This window comes from Eschscholzia californica, unplaced genomic scaffold, assembly GCF_041429995.1.
Source record: "Eschscholzia californica isolate CP2 unplaced genomic scaffold, dmEscCali1.0.p SCAF_3, whole genome shotgun sequence".
Lineage (NCBI taxonomy): Eukaryota > Viridiplantae > Streptophyta > Magnoliopsida > Ranunculales > Papaveraceae > Eschscholzia > Eschscholzia californica.
In genome coordinates, this window is record NW_028238420.1 from 58,440,964 (window position 1) to 58,457,996 (window position 17,033).

General features: G+C 37.5%; 3 protein-coding genes and 1 pseudogene across 4 annotated transcripts; 3 read left to right on the plus strand and 1 right to left on the minus strand.

Moving 5' to 3' along the window:
• Window positions 1–2,641: 2,641 nt before the first annotated feature.
• Window positions 2,642–4,774, plus strand: LOC147552465 (protein NRT1/ PTR FAMILY 5.10-like). Its single transcript, XM_086665670.1, has 3 exons — window positions 2,642–3,111; window positions 3,266–3,789; window positions 3,880–4,774. Exons 1-3 carry the CDS (start codon window positions 2,713–2,715, stop codon window positions 4,694–4,696), a joined length of 1,740 nt encoding a protein of 579 aa, XP_086521796.1. The 5' UTR covers window positions 2,642–2,712; the 3' UTR covers window positions 4,697–4,774.
• A 1,811-nt stretch (window positions 4,775–6,585) lies between these two features.
• On the plus strand, window positions 6,586–9,947 carry LOC147552466 (protein NRT1/ PTR FAMILY 5.10-like). The gene is made up of 3 exons (XM_086665667.1): window positions 6,586–7,163; window positions 8,394–8,944; window positions 9,034–9,947. Exons 1-3 carry the CDS (start codon window positions 6,753–6,755, stop codon window positions 9,860–9,862), a joined length of 1,791 nt encoding a protein of 596 aa, XP_086521793.1. The 5' UTR covers window positions 6,586–6,752; the 3' UTR covers window positions 9,863–9,947.
• Window positions 9,948–10,107: 160 nt separating this feature from the next.
• On the plus strand, window positions 10,108–12,974 carry LOC147552467 (protein NRT1/ PTR FAMILY 5.10-like). Its single transcript, XM_086665669.1, has 3 exons — window positions 10,108–10,643; window positions 11,310–11,845; window positions 11,928–12,974. Exons 1-3 carry the CDS (start codon window positions 10,239–10,241, stop codon window positions 12,730–12,732), a joined length of 1,746 nt encoding a protein of 581 aa, XP_086521795.1. The 5' UTR covers window positions 10,108–10,238; the 3' UTR covers window positions 12,733–12,974.
• Window positions 12,949–15,668, minus strand: LOC147552468 (protein NRT1/ PTR FAMILY 5.10-like; annotated as a pseudogene). The gene is made up of 3 exons (XR_015236816.1): window positions 15,236–15,668; window positions 14,105–14,654; window positions 12,949–13,815 (listed from the first exon to the last, which is right to left on the minus strand). The product of XR_015236816.1 is annotated as a protein NRT1/ PTR FAMILY 5.10-like (transcript).
• Window positions 15,669–17,033: the final 1,365 nt, after the last annotated feature.

Sequence of the window (17,033 nt, forward strand, 5' to 3'; positions counted from 1 at the left end):
AAATGGGAGTTGTGATTTGGAAGTCTATATATAGACGACTAGAAAACTGGGTCGAAAACTGTGAAGCAAAATTACTATGACGAAAATATCCTTATATTTTCGTTAAATCTCCGAAGTGGTACTATTAAGTTCACATGCAAACAACAAACTACTACTTTTTTTTTTTTTTTCTTTTGAGGATTGACTACAATGGTCATTACAAAGCCATTGATGAGCACGATAACTGACGAAATATTACCGGTCTAAAACCCGACGAATGAAATGGCTTAAAGCTGACGAATTAAATGACCTAAAGCTTACAGAAACTACTACTTAACAACGAAAGTACACGATTTAGACTTGCAACAAAACAAAAGTAGACAATTTAGAGGGGCTTGAAATGGATTCGCTAGTGTCTTAATTGAAATTGGCTGACCAGATTTAGGGCTGAGAAGACGGCCCCATATCTGCCAGAGTCCAACCGTGCCCATGGGCGGCACCGTGGTAGCTACCTGCCACATGACCACTCCGCTCATCACGCAAGTGTCGTATGTTTACACATATAGTTTACTTACAGTTTACTTTAAGAACTCTTTTATTAGTCTTTACATGACAGTGTTCACTAATCCATTTGAGTAGTTTGGTATGTTATTTTAACATTTTATAAAGCTAGAAGAGATCTCAAGCTAGAATGAGAGGTTGGGTGAGAAAAAATGTTTTTTTTTTTTTGAATTGGTAAGCTTGTGCCTCGAACCCTTGGCCTTTAAATTGGAAGACTTACCTCTTACCACTTGAGCCAAGGGTTATTGGCAGTGAGAAAAAATGTTACACTGTTGTTATCAAAATCATGTATTTATTGAATTATATTAATATAAAATGCATAAATTTTATTGTTAATTTCCAATAAGATAACAAGTTTAATACTTGCATAACTAGTTGTATACATAACATTATAAGTTAATCCTATTTCTTCCAAACCTAAATCTTCTGTGTCTGTGTGTGTGTGTGTGTGTGTGTGGGCGCACAAACCAAACAACATTACCTCTATAGTAACTATTTCTTCAAAGTCAGTATTGTTGAATTCCTTTTGGAATGTGGGAGTTTAGAAGCAAAAGTAGGCAGAATAGCTGCAGCGGAGAAGGAATTTGCAGGGGTTACATGTTTGCTTTTGAAGTGACTGAGGAACTTGATACCTGGCCGGATGAGGATAACCACGGTAGAAGATGTGTGAGTAAGCTAAATAACCGTAGCATGTCCACTCTACATCTTAGAAAACCGTCATATGTGCTAGAATTTGATGGTGGTTTCCCGAACTTCTCGAAAATGTTCTACTACTAAATCTAACTAAACTTTTTGGAGGTTTGTTTACTCTCCCCGCTTTGTAGCTCAGTGTTGGACAAGCATTTGACTATGCCTATATGAGCGAATGCCCGCACCTCTCAAGAGATATTTAAGAGTGATGTCTGGAACGGGAAAGTGTGAAACACGCCAAGAGGAGTTTGCTCGAATTGGAGATACTAACAATGCAGTTACAGATGGTGTGGGAGATCGTAAGATTGTATCACCTAGACACCTACCTACTATGTTCGGCCTTCAAGTACCCAACCACTTGGTGATCCACATTTAAATTCGCCTCCCATCTTAGGATGATGAATCATGAAGAGAAGATAACAATTCACTCTTATCTAAATCTCTCGCCTAGTCGCCTTATCTGGTACTAATGAACCCTCTCAAAGATGAACTCATGGATTAATAGCGGTTTTCTTCTACTATGTAGTACCATGTTGTTTTTACATTTCAAGTTGGGTCATCTGCCCTAATTTGGTGCCAATGCAATTCGAATCAGGTCTTGCTTGTGTCATGGTACAGTTACATAACTTCATGTACTCCAGAGTCCAGACAGAGAAAATAGAAGGATCAACCCATTACCCATGCCCTTTCTTGTTAGTAAATTGTTAACCATTTAAAGGTTTGACAGAAGGGTATCGTTAAAAGCAGTACTTGTAATCATTAACTAAAGGGTTTTTTTTTTAGAGAATGATCCCCATTTATTTAGCTATATTAGGGGGACACCCCTAAAAACATTTTTGTTTAGGCGTTAACCCCCAAAGCTCATTTTCCGTTCAAATAGCCGTGAAGTAGTGGTCGTGCGAATCACATGCTCGATCTCTGACCAAAATACCCCCGTCCTAATTTACGCACTTGATGGAAAGCTAGTGTTAAAATATAAAAGTCTAAAATTCTGCTTAAAACTTAAAATTCATCATAACCCTACAAAAGAATGAGAAGGACGGAAGGAAGAAGATCAAAGAGAATAAAAGAAGACCGATTTTGGTTAATTCAACTTTTTATAGCAACAGTGAAACAACGTCAACTTTCTCGTTTGGTCAAATTAAGAAAGGGAGATGCTTCTTTGTAAGAAATGTGCTTCTTACTTAAAATTCCCCATTTAGAAATTCATTTTTCACACTCCACACCTAAAATATTTAGAGATTTTATTCATTGTTCCAGTGGAGATGCTCTTACTCCACATGTAATCAGGATTGAACCTCTAATGATTTGGTATACAACCATTAAGATAATAAATGTCCACCTCATCAATTTGGCACCATTCAGCTTACCCAATAATATAACACTTTTGAATTAGTTATATAAAAAAAAAGACTCACCAACCAACCCTTTCCCAACATCCAGTTGCAGGAAATTAGTTGCTAGAGAGAGAGAGAGAGATTAATGGCGTTCAAAGGTTATGGTGCTACGCCTGTTGAAGGGAGTGAAAACGATAAACCCTTATTGAGGAACCACCCTACAATAAATGGAGGAGAAAATAGTGAAATAGTAGTGAATTACAGAGGAGAGAGAGTGATTGATAAATCAAAATATGGTGGATGGAAATCTGCTTCTCTCATAGTTATAGCTGAAGTTGGAGAAACTGTTGCTTATTGCGGAGTTGCTTCAAACCTAATCAACTATCTTACTGGTCCTCTTCATCAATCCACAGTTATAGCTGCAGCAAATGTCAACGCTTGGGCTGGTGTTCTGTGGATGCTTCCTCTTCTTGGAGCTTTTGTTGCTGATACTTATCTTGGTCGATTTCATTCTATCTTCTTCTCCTCTATTATCTATGTCTTGGTACGTGTATTACTTTCTCTCTCCGATGGTACCAGAACTAGGCGAGTGGAGAGAACCTAAACATTATATTCTTAGTTACAAAATCACACTTCTCCGATGTGGGACTATACTATTCTCACATATTAATTGTGTGTTAATGTTTTCGGTTTCTTAGGGACTGGGATTATTAACTTTATCAGTTGTGCTTCCCTATCATGAATCTCCATCAACTTTCCAAGTCATATTCTTCTTTACGTCTTTGTACCTAGTAGCTATTGGAAAGGCTGGATTTAAGCCATGTGCACAAGCTTTTGGAGCCGACCAATTTGATGCAGAAAACCCAGAAGAAAGCAAGTCTAAGAGCTCATTCTTCAACTGGTGGTATTTTGGAGTTTGTGTTGGTAGCACCTTTTCGTTCTTGATTTTAACCTACATTCAAGATAACTTAAGTTGGGGTCTTGGATTTGGAATTCCATGTATAGTCATGGCAATAGTTCTTCTCGTTTTTTTGCTTGGGAGGAAAACTTATCGATATAGTATTAATGGAGATAATGAAAACCCATTCTTTAGAATATTTCAAGTATTCACAGCAGCAGCTAAGAACTGGAGAGCTACAAATTCTTCCTCCAGTACTACTACTCATTTAGAAGGAGAAATTGGAATGTCCGATCATATTCGTGTTGGTGCTCATCAATTCAAGTAAGAAAAATTACTCCATTTCTCGTTCCATTTTTTATATTATCCCATTTCATCGTTAATCTGTTCTTAGTTCAACAACTAAATCTACAGGTTTCTGGATAAAGCATTGATTGATACGTCAATATCTGCGAATGGCAAACCCTGTAGCATTAGTCAAGTTGAGGATGCAAAAGTGGTATTACGTCTTGCACCTGTATGGATTACATGTTTGATATATGGGGTTGTGTTTTCTCAAACTTCAACCTTCTTCACTAAGCAAGGCAGCACCATGGACAGACTAATAGGATACGGCATTCAAATACCACCTGCATCACTTCAAACAGTCATTGGTTTTTCTGTCATGTTCTTCATGCCCATATATGACCGTGCCTTTGTCCCGTTAGTCCGTACTTTCACTGGGAAACCTTCTGGCATAACAATGCTTCAAAGGGTCGGAGCTGGTATGGTTTTATCCACACTCTCTATGGTTGTAGCAGCTATAGTTGAGCGGAGAAGACTCCAAATTTCTCGAGATTTCGGATTGATAGACAAGCCGGAAGAAACAATCCCTATGAGTGTGTGGTGGTTGGTTCCCCAATATTTTTTACTCGGTCTTACTGAAGTTTTTACCATGGTCGGTTTGCAAGAATTTTTCTACGATCAAGTGCCAAGCGGATTGAGGAGTATGGGTATCTCCCTTTACTTGAGCATTTTCGGTATAGGAAACTTCCTTAGTGGGTTCCTCATCTCTATCATCGAGAAGATAACTAGCGAAAGCGGCCAGTACAGTTGGTTTCCGGACAACCTAAACCGGGCGCATCTTGATTATTTCTACTGGCTTCTTGCTGGACTCAGTTTGGTAGACGTTCTTGCTTACTTTTATTTCTCAAAATCTTATCTTTATAACAAGGGAACTTCGAAAAATTAAGGGGCCAGTAAGGACAAGTGTATATTTTGTATCTCACAAAGTTGCTTCCATTTCTAATGAAATTGCCAATTCTATATCCATTGACAGAGGAGAGTGACTAATAATTGAGTGGGGGAAAACATGTCTTTGAGTGTAATGAAAGCATAAAAAAAGACCTGCAAAAAGACTTAGAAATTAAATTAAATATGAATGTATTAAAAAGATTAAAGTCGATGTCCTCGCCTATAAAAGAATATCAAATTTGTCTTAAATAGAGACGATTTTTTACACTCTCACTGAATTACTTCTTGTAACCTGCAAAACTAGACTGATTTGAGTGTCAGAGTGTCTATTTTGCAGTCCTCTCCTCCCTCACCATCTTAGATTGATATCCATTAAAGGACATTCCAGAGAGTTCATAAGATCAAATTCCAAGGAGATGACCGATACGGAATCTCTACAAACAACAATGTTAGTACCAGCTTAAACCGTGATACCTTAGGATGTAGCCCACTAGATATTTAACTGCTGTTCTATAATAACTTCCTTTAGCAAATAAAAAAAGAACAAGTCTCCTCAAGTGTTGTTGGTGTTCTGTTTTCTCCCTCTCCCTTTCAAAATTTACTCCAAGGGGGAGCCAATAACAGTTTGGGAGGCGCCTTTTAAAACTGTCCAATAAAAAAAGGGTTATTTTCCTATTGGCCCCAATAGTATGACCAAATTCCCACGTGATCCCCTAAAGTACCCGAAATGTCGAGATAGCTCCATTATCCATCTTTCTGTCCGCCAACTGTTATCGTCATTATTTCACTTCCCATTTTGCCCTTACGTCTGTCAAACGTCGCGTCAGTCAACCAATTTTCTCTTGCAATTGTCAGTTCCATTAATGAGACTAGTTCCCAAATCTTACTTTCCCTATCAAATCTTCTTCTTCTTTCATATAAAACACGTTTCCTCTTTTTTCTTCCCCAACGTAAGCATTCAACTGAAAATGTTCAAATTCTTATCTTCTTCTTCACGAGGAATAGGTTCTTCCTCTTCTTCATCAAAGCCGGACCCATCAGTCGATAACCTAGTCCTTGCTGGAACTGATGTGATGGTAATTTATGGTTTCTCTCACTAGGTTGAGATTATTTCTGTTTTTTTTTTATTATTACTTACTTTTTATCTCAGATATGTCAAGTATGCAATGGAAGAGCTCATACTGCTCTAGATTAGTGGTGTTATAAAGGTCGGGCCTGACCAACCTGAGCTGGGGTGGTTCCCGGGTCGAGCCTCAACCCGGCCTGGGCATACAAGGCCCAGCCCCGCCCTGGTACTGGACCCGGGTTTGGCCGGTCCGGGCCAGGGCGCCCCGCGGGTCACAAAAAAAAATTTAGAAAGGTTTTAAAAAAAAAACAAATTGTCTTTGGTCTCAAATGTGTGTCTTCTGCTACCACGAAGGAAGGTAAAACACGGAAGTATCTTGCTTGTAAGTTTACCAAGTGCTAAGCCTGTCAATGGATATCTGAATATTCGACGTCCGATCCGTATTCGATTTCCTAAAAAATCTGAAATTTCGATTATCGAATAGTAATTCGGGTATTCCTTATCCGATACTGATATACCAAAATTCGATCCGATAAATATCCGTATCCGATAAGTAATATAAATAAATAATAAAAGTATAAATTTTATTAATAATATATAAAATTAAGTGTTGAGATTTATTATTTAGATCTAATGGTTAAAAATTTATACTTAAAATATAAATTTTTTGCTTTTGTTTCCGATATCGGATATTGATATATAATATCCGTCGGACAGTTTATCGAATATCGGATACGGATTTGCTTATATCTGATCCGATAAACTACCGTCTCCAACCCTACCAAGTGCCTATATCTGGTCCGGAGCCCTTCTTGCCCATCGCAACAAAATTGGTCGCTAGAGTAGAGAGTCCTTGTCCCGTGACACAAATACACAATGCAATGGTAAGAGGGTGATTCTCAGTTTCTCACATCCATGACAGCGAAAAATTAGCATAGGAAGTTCTTCTCGCCCATCGCAAGAAATTGGTGGCTAGAGAGAGAGATTAATGGCGATCACAGGTTATGGTGTTACGCCTGTTGAAAAGAGTGAATACGACGAACCCTTATTGAGGAACCCTAGAATTAGCGGAGGAGGAGGAGAAGATAGTGAAATAGTGGAAAGAGTAGTGAATTACAGAGGAGAGAGAGTGATTGATAGATCAAAATATGGTGGATGGAAATCTGCTTCTCTTATAGTTGGAGCTGAAGTTGGAGAAACAGTCGCTAATTATGGAGTCGCTTCAAACCTAATAAACTATCTTACTGGTCCTCTTCATCAATCAACAGTTATAGCAGCAGCAAATGTCAACGCTTGGGCTGGAGTTATGTGGATGCTTCCTCTTCTTGGTGCTTTTGTTGCTGATTCTTATCTTGGTCGATTTCGTACTATCTTCTTATCTTCTATCATCTATATCTTGGTATTATTACTTTCTCTCACTTCAATTTGGAGATAACTACTCTATCAAATTTTCTTTGATTTTTTGTTTTGTTTTTGTATTATTCCTCATTTCAAGACTTTTAGGGCTTAGTGAAAGAATCATAGAAGCATAATTCTGAAGATACTCTAGCTATTAGATAGAAGTTAATTAATTTTAAACTTCTGATCCCTTTTCAATTGATTTCCTATCAAGTATGATTTTCTTCTTATTTTATGTGATCATCATTTCTACACGATGTTAGACATGGGGTTCTCATTTTAGCCCTACAAGAAGTGAAAATTTGCTCTATGTTTTTTGAGGAATCAAATGTGATGATTTTGTCTCTAATATTGTGTAGATCATTTCTCATAAAAGTTCGATTCAATAAAGACTATTTGTCAAAATACTACTATACACTATGCTACTTATTGAAACACTTTAGTTCGAAAACAACTTTAAATTCGTTAGACGTCAGCTCGGCCAATTTCAATTCTTAAAACATAATTTAAATGGGTGTAGGTATGGATAATTGATGCAGGGAATAATGGGCCTCACAGCCGAGAAGTGAAGTAGGCCTCACGGCCGAGAAGTGAAGTAGGCCTCATGGCCAATGAACCTAGATCTAGGATTAGGAGTTTCCAAGTTTAGGTATATTATTTGTTCAGGAGTTTCCAAGTTTTGGTATTTTAAGTATATGGGATTAGGATTAGTAACAATCAAGGAAACTAGAGTTTAATAATTATTTCCTTCCTAGTTTTTGTTTATCTAGCAGTGTCTAAAACTCTATAAAAGGAGTCCAGTTTGTTCTTTAGTTTACATCTTCGAATATTATCAATCACGTTTATCTAATTTACCTTTATTTTATCAGTTATTTTGCTTAGTTTTAATCTTCTTGTTAATTTCTGCTGTGTCTACATCAACTAATGCTATTTAAAGGCTATTGCAGACCTCACTTCTAGATGTAATATCACGTTGACACTGCATGATAAGGTTTGTGTTGTCCCCTAGGTCCTTAATTCGTTTATATAAGGACCAATGCAGAAAAATCTAGTAACAGTAAGAGTTTGAAAGACCCGTCAAATCATCACTGTAACATAATCGACCCTACCCTAAATAGTTGTATATCTTCACTTATAAAGTGGTACTTTTATATCAATGTAGAAACTATTAGTACATTCAAAATAATGTGTGAGTTGATACTAATAGTGTGTTTATGTTTCCGTTTCTTAGGGACTAGGATTGTTAACTCTATCAGTTGTGCTTCCCTATCATGAATGTCCAAATACTATAAACAACTCTTGCACATATCCTTCTACTTTCCAAGTCATATTCTTCTTTTCATCTTTGTACCTAGTAGCTGTTGGAAAGGCTGGATTTAAGCCATGTGCACAAGCTTTTGGAGCCGACCAATTTGATGGAGAAAACCCAGAAGAAAGCAAGTCTAAGAGCTCATTCTTCAACTGGTGGTACTTTGGAGTTTGTGTTGGTAGCAGCTTTTCTCTCTTGATTCTTACATACATTCAGGATAATTTGAGTTGGGGTCTAGGATTTGGCATTCCATGTATGATCATGGCAATAGTTCTTGCCGTTTTCTTGCTTGGGAGGAAAACTTATCGATATACTATTAATGGAGATAAGGAAAACCAATTCCTTAGAATAGTTCAAGTATTCATAGCAGCAGCTAAGAATAGGAGAGCTACAAATGATTCCTCCTCTGCTACTTATTTCGAGGGAGAAATTGGAACCTCCGATCGTATTCATGTTCGTGCTAATCAATTCAAGTAAAACAAATTACTCCATTTCAGTTTCACATTTTACGTTATTCCCTTTCATTGTGAAACTGTTCTCAAATCAATTACTAAATCTACAGGTTTCTGGATAAAGCATTGATTGATACGTCAAAATATTCAAATGGTTCAAATCAAAACAACAAACCCTGTAGCATTAGTCAGCTTGAGGATGCGAAAGTAGTATTACGTCTCGCTCCTATATGGATTACATGTTTGATATATGGAGTTGTGGTTGCTCAATCTACAACCTTCTTCACTAAGCAAGGCAGCACAATGGACAGAGTAATAGGATCAGGCATTCAAATACCACCTGCATCACTTCAAACATTTATTAGCTTTTCCCTCATTTTCTTCATGCCTATTTATGATCGTGCCTTTGTTCCGTTAGTCCGAACGTTCACTGGGAAACCTTCTGGGATAACAATGCTTCAAAGAATCGGAGCTGGTATGGTTTTATCTACATTATCGATGGTAGTAGCAGCTATAGTTGAGCAGAGAAGGCTCCAAATTTCTCGAGATTTTGGATTGATTGACAAGCCGAAAGAAACAATTCCTATGAGTGTGTGGTGGTTGGTTCCTCAATATTTGTTACTTGGTCTTACTGAAGTTCTCACCATGGTCGGTTTGCAAGAATTCTTCTACGATCAAGTGCCAGACGGATTGAGGAGTATGGGTATCTCCCTTTACTTGAGCATTTTTGGTATAGGAAACTTCCTTAGTGTGTTCCTCATCTCTGTCATCGAGAAGATAACTAGCGAAAGCGGCCAGTACAGTTGGTTTCCGGACAACCTAAATCGGGCGCATCTTGATTATTTCTATTGGCTTCTTGCTGGCCTCAGTTTGGTAGACTTTCTTGTTTACTTGTATTTCTCAAAATCTTATCTTTATAAGAAGGGAGCTTCAACTTAAGGGCTCAGTAAGGACAAGTATGTATTTTGTATCTCACTGAAATTGCAAACTTGCTTCGATTGCTAATCTAATTACGAATATTCGGGTATCCCTTGACAGAACTAGAGGAAATAATTGAGTGGGGGGGAACTTGAATTTAGGTGTAGGGAAAGCATAAAAAAAGACCTGCAGAAAGACTTAAATTATCTATGCCTGCATTGACAAGCATCAAAGTAAAGTCAAAGTCAAGTAATTTAGGATTTGTTAATTAAGTCTTTGATGAGAACCCATCAAATTCGTCCCAAGTCAAATTAATTCCATTCTTAATAATCTATTTATGGTTTAGCAAGAAATAAAGAGAGGAAGACGGACAGAAATCTAGAGACAGAGAGAGAGAATGGGCATCCCATCTGTCCAACTTGTTGATGAAAGTGGCTATGGGGAACCTTTGCTGAAAAGTAGTATTAATGGAGGAGAAAGTAGTAGTAGTAATATAATTGTAAAAGGGGTGGTGGATTATAGAGGAGACAAAATATTTGATAGATCAAAATATGGTGGGTGGAAATCTGCATCACTGATAGTTGCAGCTGAATTTGGAGAAACATTTGCTTATCATGGACTCTCATCCAACCTTATAACATATCTCACTGGTCCTCTCCAACAATCTACTGTAGATGCTGCTGTAAGCATCAACGCTTGGACTGGTGTTCAATGGATGCTTCCTTTACTTGGTGCTTTTGTTGCTGATTCTTATCTTGGCCGCTTTTGGACCATTTTTTTCTCTTCTCTCATCTATGTTCTGGTTTGTATCTCTCTCTCTCCCTCTCTCTGTTATATATATATATATATATATATATATAGTGATTGAACCAGTATTATTTTTTATCTGAATTATGAATTTAGTTTAGTATTATTTTGCAATAGTGACGCAGAAAAGTACCAGATTTTGGTTTGAACCAGTACCTTTTGTTTTTTCGGAGTTCAGCTCACAGACTCGGGTTTGACCGTTAAGTTGACAACGACCTTTATCTATTTGGCCCAAACCATCAGCTGGAGCGATTTTGTGATCAAAATTGAACAAGGATATACTTATAGATCACATATATGTTTCAGGTGATAGGTTTGAGTTACGTAGGTACCAATTGTTAAAATTTTAACACCAACTTAACAGTGAAATGTGAATCCATGACAAAAAGTCGAAAAAACAAAAAGTCGTGACCTCAACCCAAATTCCGGTACTTTTACTGAAATAACCTTTCTTTTTCTCATATTCTGTATTTATAGATTCTCCTCCCATGTACCCTAAAGCCATACATTTTTTTTGTAATATGTAGAGGTTTAGTTCACGTAACTGTTTATGGATATCCTTTTCTCATTGAAAACTACTACTAGTATGGCCCTACCTTACATATTAAAATAGATTGGTTTTGAAACATAACAAAGTTAATGACATTATGCTTATGTTTAGGGACTTGGAGTGGTAACTCTATCTGCTACACTTCCGTCTCATGAATGCCCATTCCCAAATACAGCGAAAGATACTACTTGCACTTCATCATTTAGAGTCATCTTCTTCTTCCTTTCATTATATTTGGTAGCAATTGGCAAGGCAGGATTCAAACCATGTGCACAAGCTTTCGGAGCAGATCAATTTGATGGAAACAGCGAAGAAGAGTCCAAGTCGAAGAGCTCATTTTTCAATTGGTGGTATTTTGCTATATGTATTGCTAGTTGTTGTTCTCTCTTGATTGTTATCTACATTCAAGATAATTTCAGTTGGGGTATCGGGTATGGCATTCCATGCATTTGTATGGTACTAGCATTCATTCTATTCACATTAGGGACGAAATCTTATCGGTATAGTGTGGTAGAGAGAAAAGAAAACCCCTTGTATCGTGTAGCCCAAGTATTTATAGTAGCAATCAAGAACCGGAGAGTCACCCCACCTTCATCCACTTTTCAAGATGAGGACACTGGTGCTCGAATTGGTACTAACCAATTCAGGTAAAATACCTTCACTTTGTCCTAAAATGCTCTGCAGTTGTTCATTTGCTTAAGTTTGATCATTTATATCGATGTTTTGTAGGTTCCTCGACAAAGCATTGATTGATGTTCCTGGAGAAGATGGCAAACAATGTAGCGTTAGTCAGGTGGAAGACGCGAAATCGGTATTACGTTTGTTACCCGTATGGATCACATGTTTGATGTATGCAGTTGTGCTTTCACAATCTTGGACCTTCTTCACTAAACAAGGTAGTACCATGGATAGATCAATAACACCGAACTTCAAAATTCCACCTGCATCACTCCAAACTTTTATATATTTGTCTCTTGTTCTCCTCATTCCAATCTACGATCGTCTTTTTGTTCCATTTGCTCGAACTTTTACTGGGACGCCGAGTGGCATAACATTGCTTCAAAGAATCGGTGGTGGGATGTTTTTCTCAATAATAACGATGGTAGTAGCAGCAGTAACTGAAAAGAGAAGGTTAGAAGTCGTTCAGCAATTTGGGTTGATTGACATGCCCGATGCAATTGTTCCGATGATTGTGTGGTGGTTGGTTCCTCAGTATGTCTTGGTTGGTCTTACTCAAGTATTTACCATGATAGGTATGCAAGAGTTCTTCTATGACCAAGTACCAGATGGGTTAAGAAGTATTGGTGTTTCGATTTACTTGAGTATTCTTGGCATAGGTAGCTTCTTCAGTGGCTTTCTCATTTCCTTCATCGAAAAGGTAACTAGTGGAAATGACGAAGGTGGATGGTTTTCGAACAACATAAATAAGGGTCATCTTGATTATTTCTATTGGCTTTTGGCTGGACTTACCACAGTCGAGTTAGTTGCTCATATATATTTTTCGAAATTCTATTTGTACAAGAGGCCCCATTAGGTGTTTCGGCAAACTATGTATAAAATCATGTAAACTACAAATTTGCTAAACTATGTAAGGTTCATTATGAGTCTTCAAAAACAATGTGAATAAAAAGGTGCATAAAAAAATATTATGTGCATCAGATATAAGCAAAAGATCCATTGTCTAAAACACAGTGATGAGATAGATACCTACACACTGTTCTTCTTCTTCACAATTGAAAACACAGTTATGAGACCAATTGAACACAACATTCCCTTTACCTAGCCTCAAACTTAGGCTCTTCTCTTGTAAATATAACAATTTGAAATATATAAGAAACCAACCAATTCTACCAAGCTAAGTACAGCAAGAAGCCAATAAAAATAATCAAGATGCGCCCTGTTAAGATTATCCGAAAACCAACTATAGTTACCAACCCCACTAGTGAATTTATCGATGTAATATATAAGAAACCTACTAAGGAAGCTCCCGATGCCAAGTACACTCAAGTAAACTGACACCCCCATACTCCGCAATCCATCGGGTACTTGATCGTAGAAGAATTCTTGCATACCAACATTAATGAAGATATCAGCGAGTCCGACGAATACATATTGAGGAGCTAACCACCACACACTCATAGGTACTATTACTTCTGGTTTGTCAACCAACCCAAAATCTAGGGAAACTTGTAGTCTTCTACTCTCAACTAAGGCTGCTATTACCATTCCTAGTGAAGATAAGAATATGCCAATGCCCATTCTTTGGAGCACAGTTATGCCACTAGAAATGCCTGTAAAAACTCGAGTAAATGGAACTAATAGACGATCATATATAGGGATAAACAAAAAAACGGTTAGGCTAATGATGGTTTGAAGCGAGGCAGACGGTACTTGGAAACCTTGGATTCCTATGGATCTCTCCATGGTGTTGCCTTGTTTAATGAAGAAAGTTGAGGATTGAGCAAAGTTAATAGCATATATAGAACATGTAATCCATATTGGTATTATTCGTATAACCATCTTCGCGTCTTCAACCTGATTAATGCTATATTTTCTTGAGTTTTTACTTGAATCACTAAGGTTGTTCGATGTATCGATCAACGCTTTGTCCAAAAACCTGTTTGAAAACACTCAAGAATAATGGTAAAACATAAGAATTCTATGCGGTGAATTGTATCTTTCAGTAATGGTGAATTGTACAACAGGTTAATGCTAGTTGTGCGAAAATGCACCAACTCAAGCCTACTTACCGAACTCTCTAAAGTTTCACATACTTAAGTTGCAGTAACTCAGTGTACACAAATTGGTTGTTTCTTTAAGAATATGAATCCTAGAAGTCATGAACCATTAAACGAAACGTTCAAATATATATATCTAGTAAAAAGTAAAGGATTAATATCTCTTACTTGAATTGGTGAGAACCAACACGTATAACTTCTTCCTCCGGTTGGCCTACTGACGTGGGGTATGACGTGTATCTGCAGTTCTTGACTGCTTTTACGATCACGTGAGCTATTCCTATTAATGTGTTCTCGTTATCCTTTTTCACGCTATAACAGTAAGTTTTAGTCCCAAGCAAGAAAATAACTAGTGATATGGCCAAGGCAATGCTCGGATGCCAAACCCCAGACCCCAACTAAAGTTATCTTCGATGTAAGTTACCGTCAGGCGAGAAATGCTGCTTCCAAGACATACTCCAAAGTACCATCAATTGAAAAAAGAGCTCTTAGACTTGCTCTCTTCTAGGTTCCGTCCGTTAAATTGATCCGCTCCAAAAGCTTGTACACAAGGCTTAAATCCAGCTCTTCCAAATGCAACTAAATATAAAGAAGAAAAGAAGAAGATCGTTTGGAAGGATGGAGGTGAATTGCATGAGGTAATATTTTCTGTATAATTAGGGCAGCCATGATTGGATACAGAAGGAAGTACAACAGATAGAGTTAGAAGCCCCATCCCCTGGAAAAAATGCAAAAAAGAAATATGTATTATTAGTATACAGATGAGGTAAAAGGCGTGGAGTCCAACAAAGCGGGCTTCCCTTCGCGGGATATGGGGTCGAACGAGTGAGTTTCGTTCGTTAGACGTTCTATATATTCTCCATATAACACCTCCATTGGTTGAGGTCTTCCATAGAAGAAGGAAGAGGATTAGAGGAGAGAAATAAGAGAGAATAAGAAGTATCGAGAAAAGAACGAAAAACTAAAATAACTAAAGGGTAAAATCCAAAAAAGAAAATATTAACTTTCTTCCAATAGAACTGTTAGCTGGGGGACCAAATTGCCATGTTGGACAATTTAGGTGGTGCTTGTGCAAAAACAAAACCAACCCAAATCTCGAATGTTTGTTCACGAAAAAGTTAATGGAGGGTTAAATTTTACGCTTGGTCACATTAAAGAGACTAAAAGGTATGTTGATTAAATTTTTTATTTTTTCTAGAGTTGTATATCTAAGTCAAGAAACTTTTAGGAAGGCCTTCCAAGGATATATGGACAAAACAAAAAGAGATAATAGAATACAAGGATATTAGCAACACTTACTAGAACGTAGAGAAAAGTAAAGTAAACGATGGTACGAAATCGACCAAGATAAGAATCAGCAACAAAAGCACCAAGTAAAGGAAGCATCCATACAAATCCAGTCCAAGTATTTACATTCTCAGCTGCTTCAATGGTCGACTCACGGAGAGGACCAGTAAGATAATTAATAAGGTTTGCAGATATACCATAGTAAGCGATGGTTTCTGCGATTTCGACTACGATTATTAAACCAGCAGATCTCCATCCACCATATGATTTTGATCCGTTTTCGATAATTCTATCTCCTTTGTAATTAACCAAGTAATCTCCATCTTCATCTCCATGATGCATTCTACAAATTTCTTCTTGTCCATGATTGTGGTTATTGAGCAAAGGTAGTACTATTTCTTGGGAAATATTACTTGAAGAATCTGTTATGGTCATCTCTTTTCCTTTCTTCTTTTTCTCTCTAGCTAATAGCTCTAGAGCCAAAGCTAGGTTGGGAGAGGAAGAATTTATATTATAAATCAACAAGGGTTGTGCAGTTGACCCCCAATCAGGTGGGCAACTTTGTGTAGGCCATGGATTCTAATGTTTTATGGAAGTTGTACTCTTCCTTCCTCCAAAGAGAGATGCTAGAATCACAAAAGATTTTGACAAAAAAAAGTTCCCAGCTGATGTGGCAATTGTGATTTTCATCTCTTAACGGCCTAGATTTGGTCAAAGTTTGAAACCACACCCGCCACATCAGCTGGGAACCTTTTTTTGTCAAAATCTTCTGTAACTTTATCATTTCCCTCCTCCGAATTAGTCATCTCCTCAGTTTGGTTTACTTGATTTTTTTTTTAGCTTAACAGGCTGTCGTATCTATACGAATCATATTCATCGCTCCTGAAGAAATAATTTACATAAAATATGAATGTTTCAAATTTCTTGTTTTCCTACTCTTGACTTATATTCTTAAATGTAGGGTAATTTTGTAATTGTCACTCTTCACCATTTTGGCCTCTTTTTCTTTTTGGGTTACTGTTACTTCAATATTTATATTCTTAGGTGTTCTTTCCACCAAATAAATGTGCATTAAAGCAGAATAGCATAAGATCCTCGAAGATAGTGTAAAATAATTCGATACAGTCTTGATGCTATGTTTGACACATCACCCGACTGAATCCCGATCGGCTGATGTGTCATGCATAGATCTAGAAAGAGAAAAATTAAAAGTTTTTCTCTAAATCTATGCCAGACACATAAGTAGGCCGCGATGCAGTTGGAAGATGTGTCGGGCGTAACATCATTAATCAATTCCATATCACATATGGGTTAGAGAACTTTGCCTTGTACGAAATAAATTAACAATTTTTGGGTATACGTATAAAGTCCAAAAATTTAAGTTTAATCAGCTGGTTTAGTTCAACCCTAACCCAATACAAAAAAGAACTAAAAAAAGGCCACCGCTTTGAGAAAAGCAGATATATTTCGGGAAAGACGGTGGAAAACAAAAAAAATCAAACCAAACGCATCTTATAAGTCGCTGGCAGAAAGTCGCCGGCCGGATGGTGCCGGCGACTTCATCATCTTCTCTATCTCCCTTTTTTCTCCCTCTCTCTCTCTCTCTCTCTCTCTCTCTCTCTCTTCTGTTTCTCTCTCTTCTCTTTTTCTCTCTCTTTTCTTTCTCTCTCTTTCTTTTCTTTCTCTCTCTTTCTTTTCTCAGTCTTTGGCGAAGGAGAGGAGCCCCTTCGTCGGAGCTCGTCTGGTTTGTTCTTCAAACCAGATCCCGTCTGGTTTGAAGAAACCAGTCCCGTCTGGTTGCAACCCAGAC

Coding starts and splice junctions, on each gene's coding strand:
- LOC147552466 (XM_086665667.1), top strand. CDS start 6,753: ATGGCGATCACAGGTTATGGTGTTACGCCTGTTGAAAAGAGTGAATAC. Junction 7,164..8,393: donor CTTCTATCATCTATATCTTG/GTATTATTACTT, acceptor TCCGTTTCTTAG/GGACTAGGATTGTTAACTCT. Junction 8,945..9,033: donor GTTCGTGCTAATCAATTCAA/GTAAAACAAATT, acceptor CTAAATCTACAG/GTTTCTGGATAAAGCATTGA.
- LOC147552467 (XM_086665669.1), top strand. CDS start 10,239: ATGGGCATCCCATCTGTCCAACTTGTTGATGAAAGTGGCTATGGGGAA. Junction 10,644..11,309: donor CTTCTCTCATCTATGTTCTG/GTTTGTATCTCT, acceptor GCTTATGTTTAG/GGACTTGGAGTGGTAACTCT. Junction 11,846..11,927: donor ATTGGTACTAACCAATTCAG/GTAAAATACCTT, acceptor GATGTTTTGTAG/GTTCCTCGACAAAGCATTGA.
- LOC147552465 (XM_086665670.1), top strand. CDS start 2,713: ATGGCGTTCAAAGGTTATGGTGCTACGCCTGTTGAAGGGAGTGAAAAC. Junction 3,112..3,265: donor CCTCTATTATCTATGTCTTG/GTACGTGTATTA, acceptor TCGGTTTCTTAG/GGACTGGGATTATTAACTTT. Junction 3,790..3,879: donor GTTGGTGCTCATCAATTCAA/GTAAGAAAAATT, acceptor CTAAATCTACAG/GTTTCTGGATAAAGCATTGA.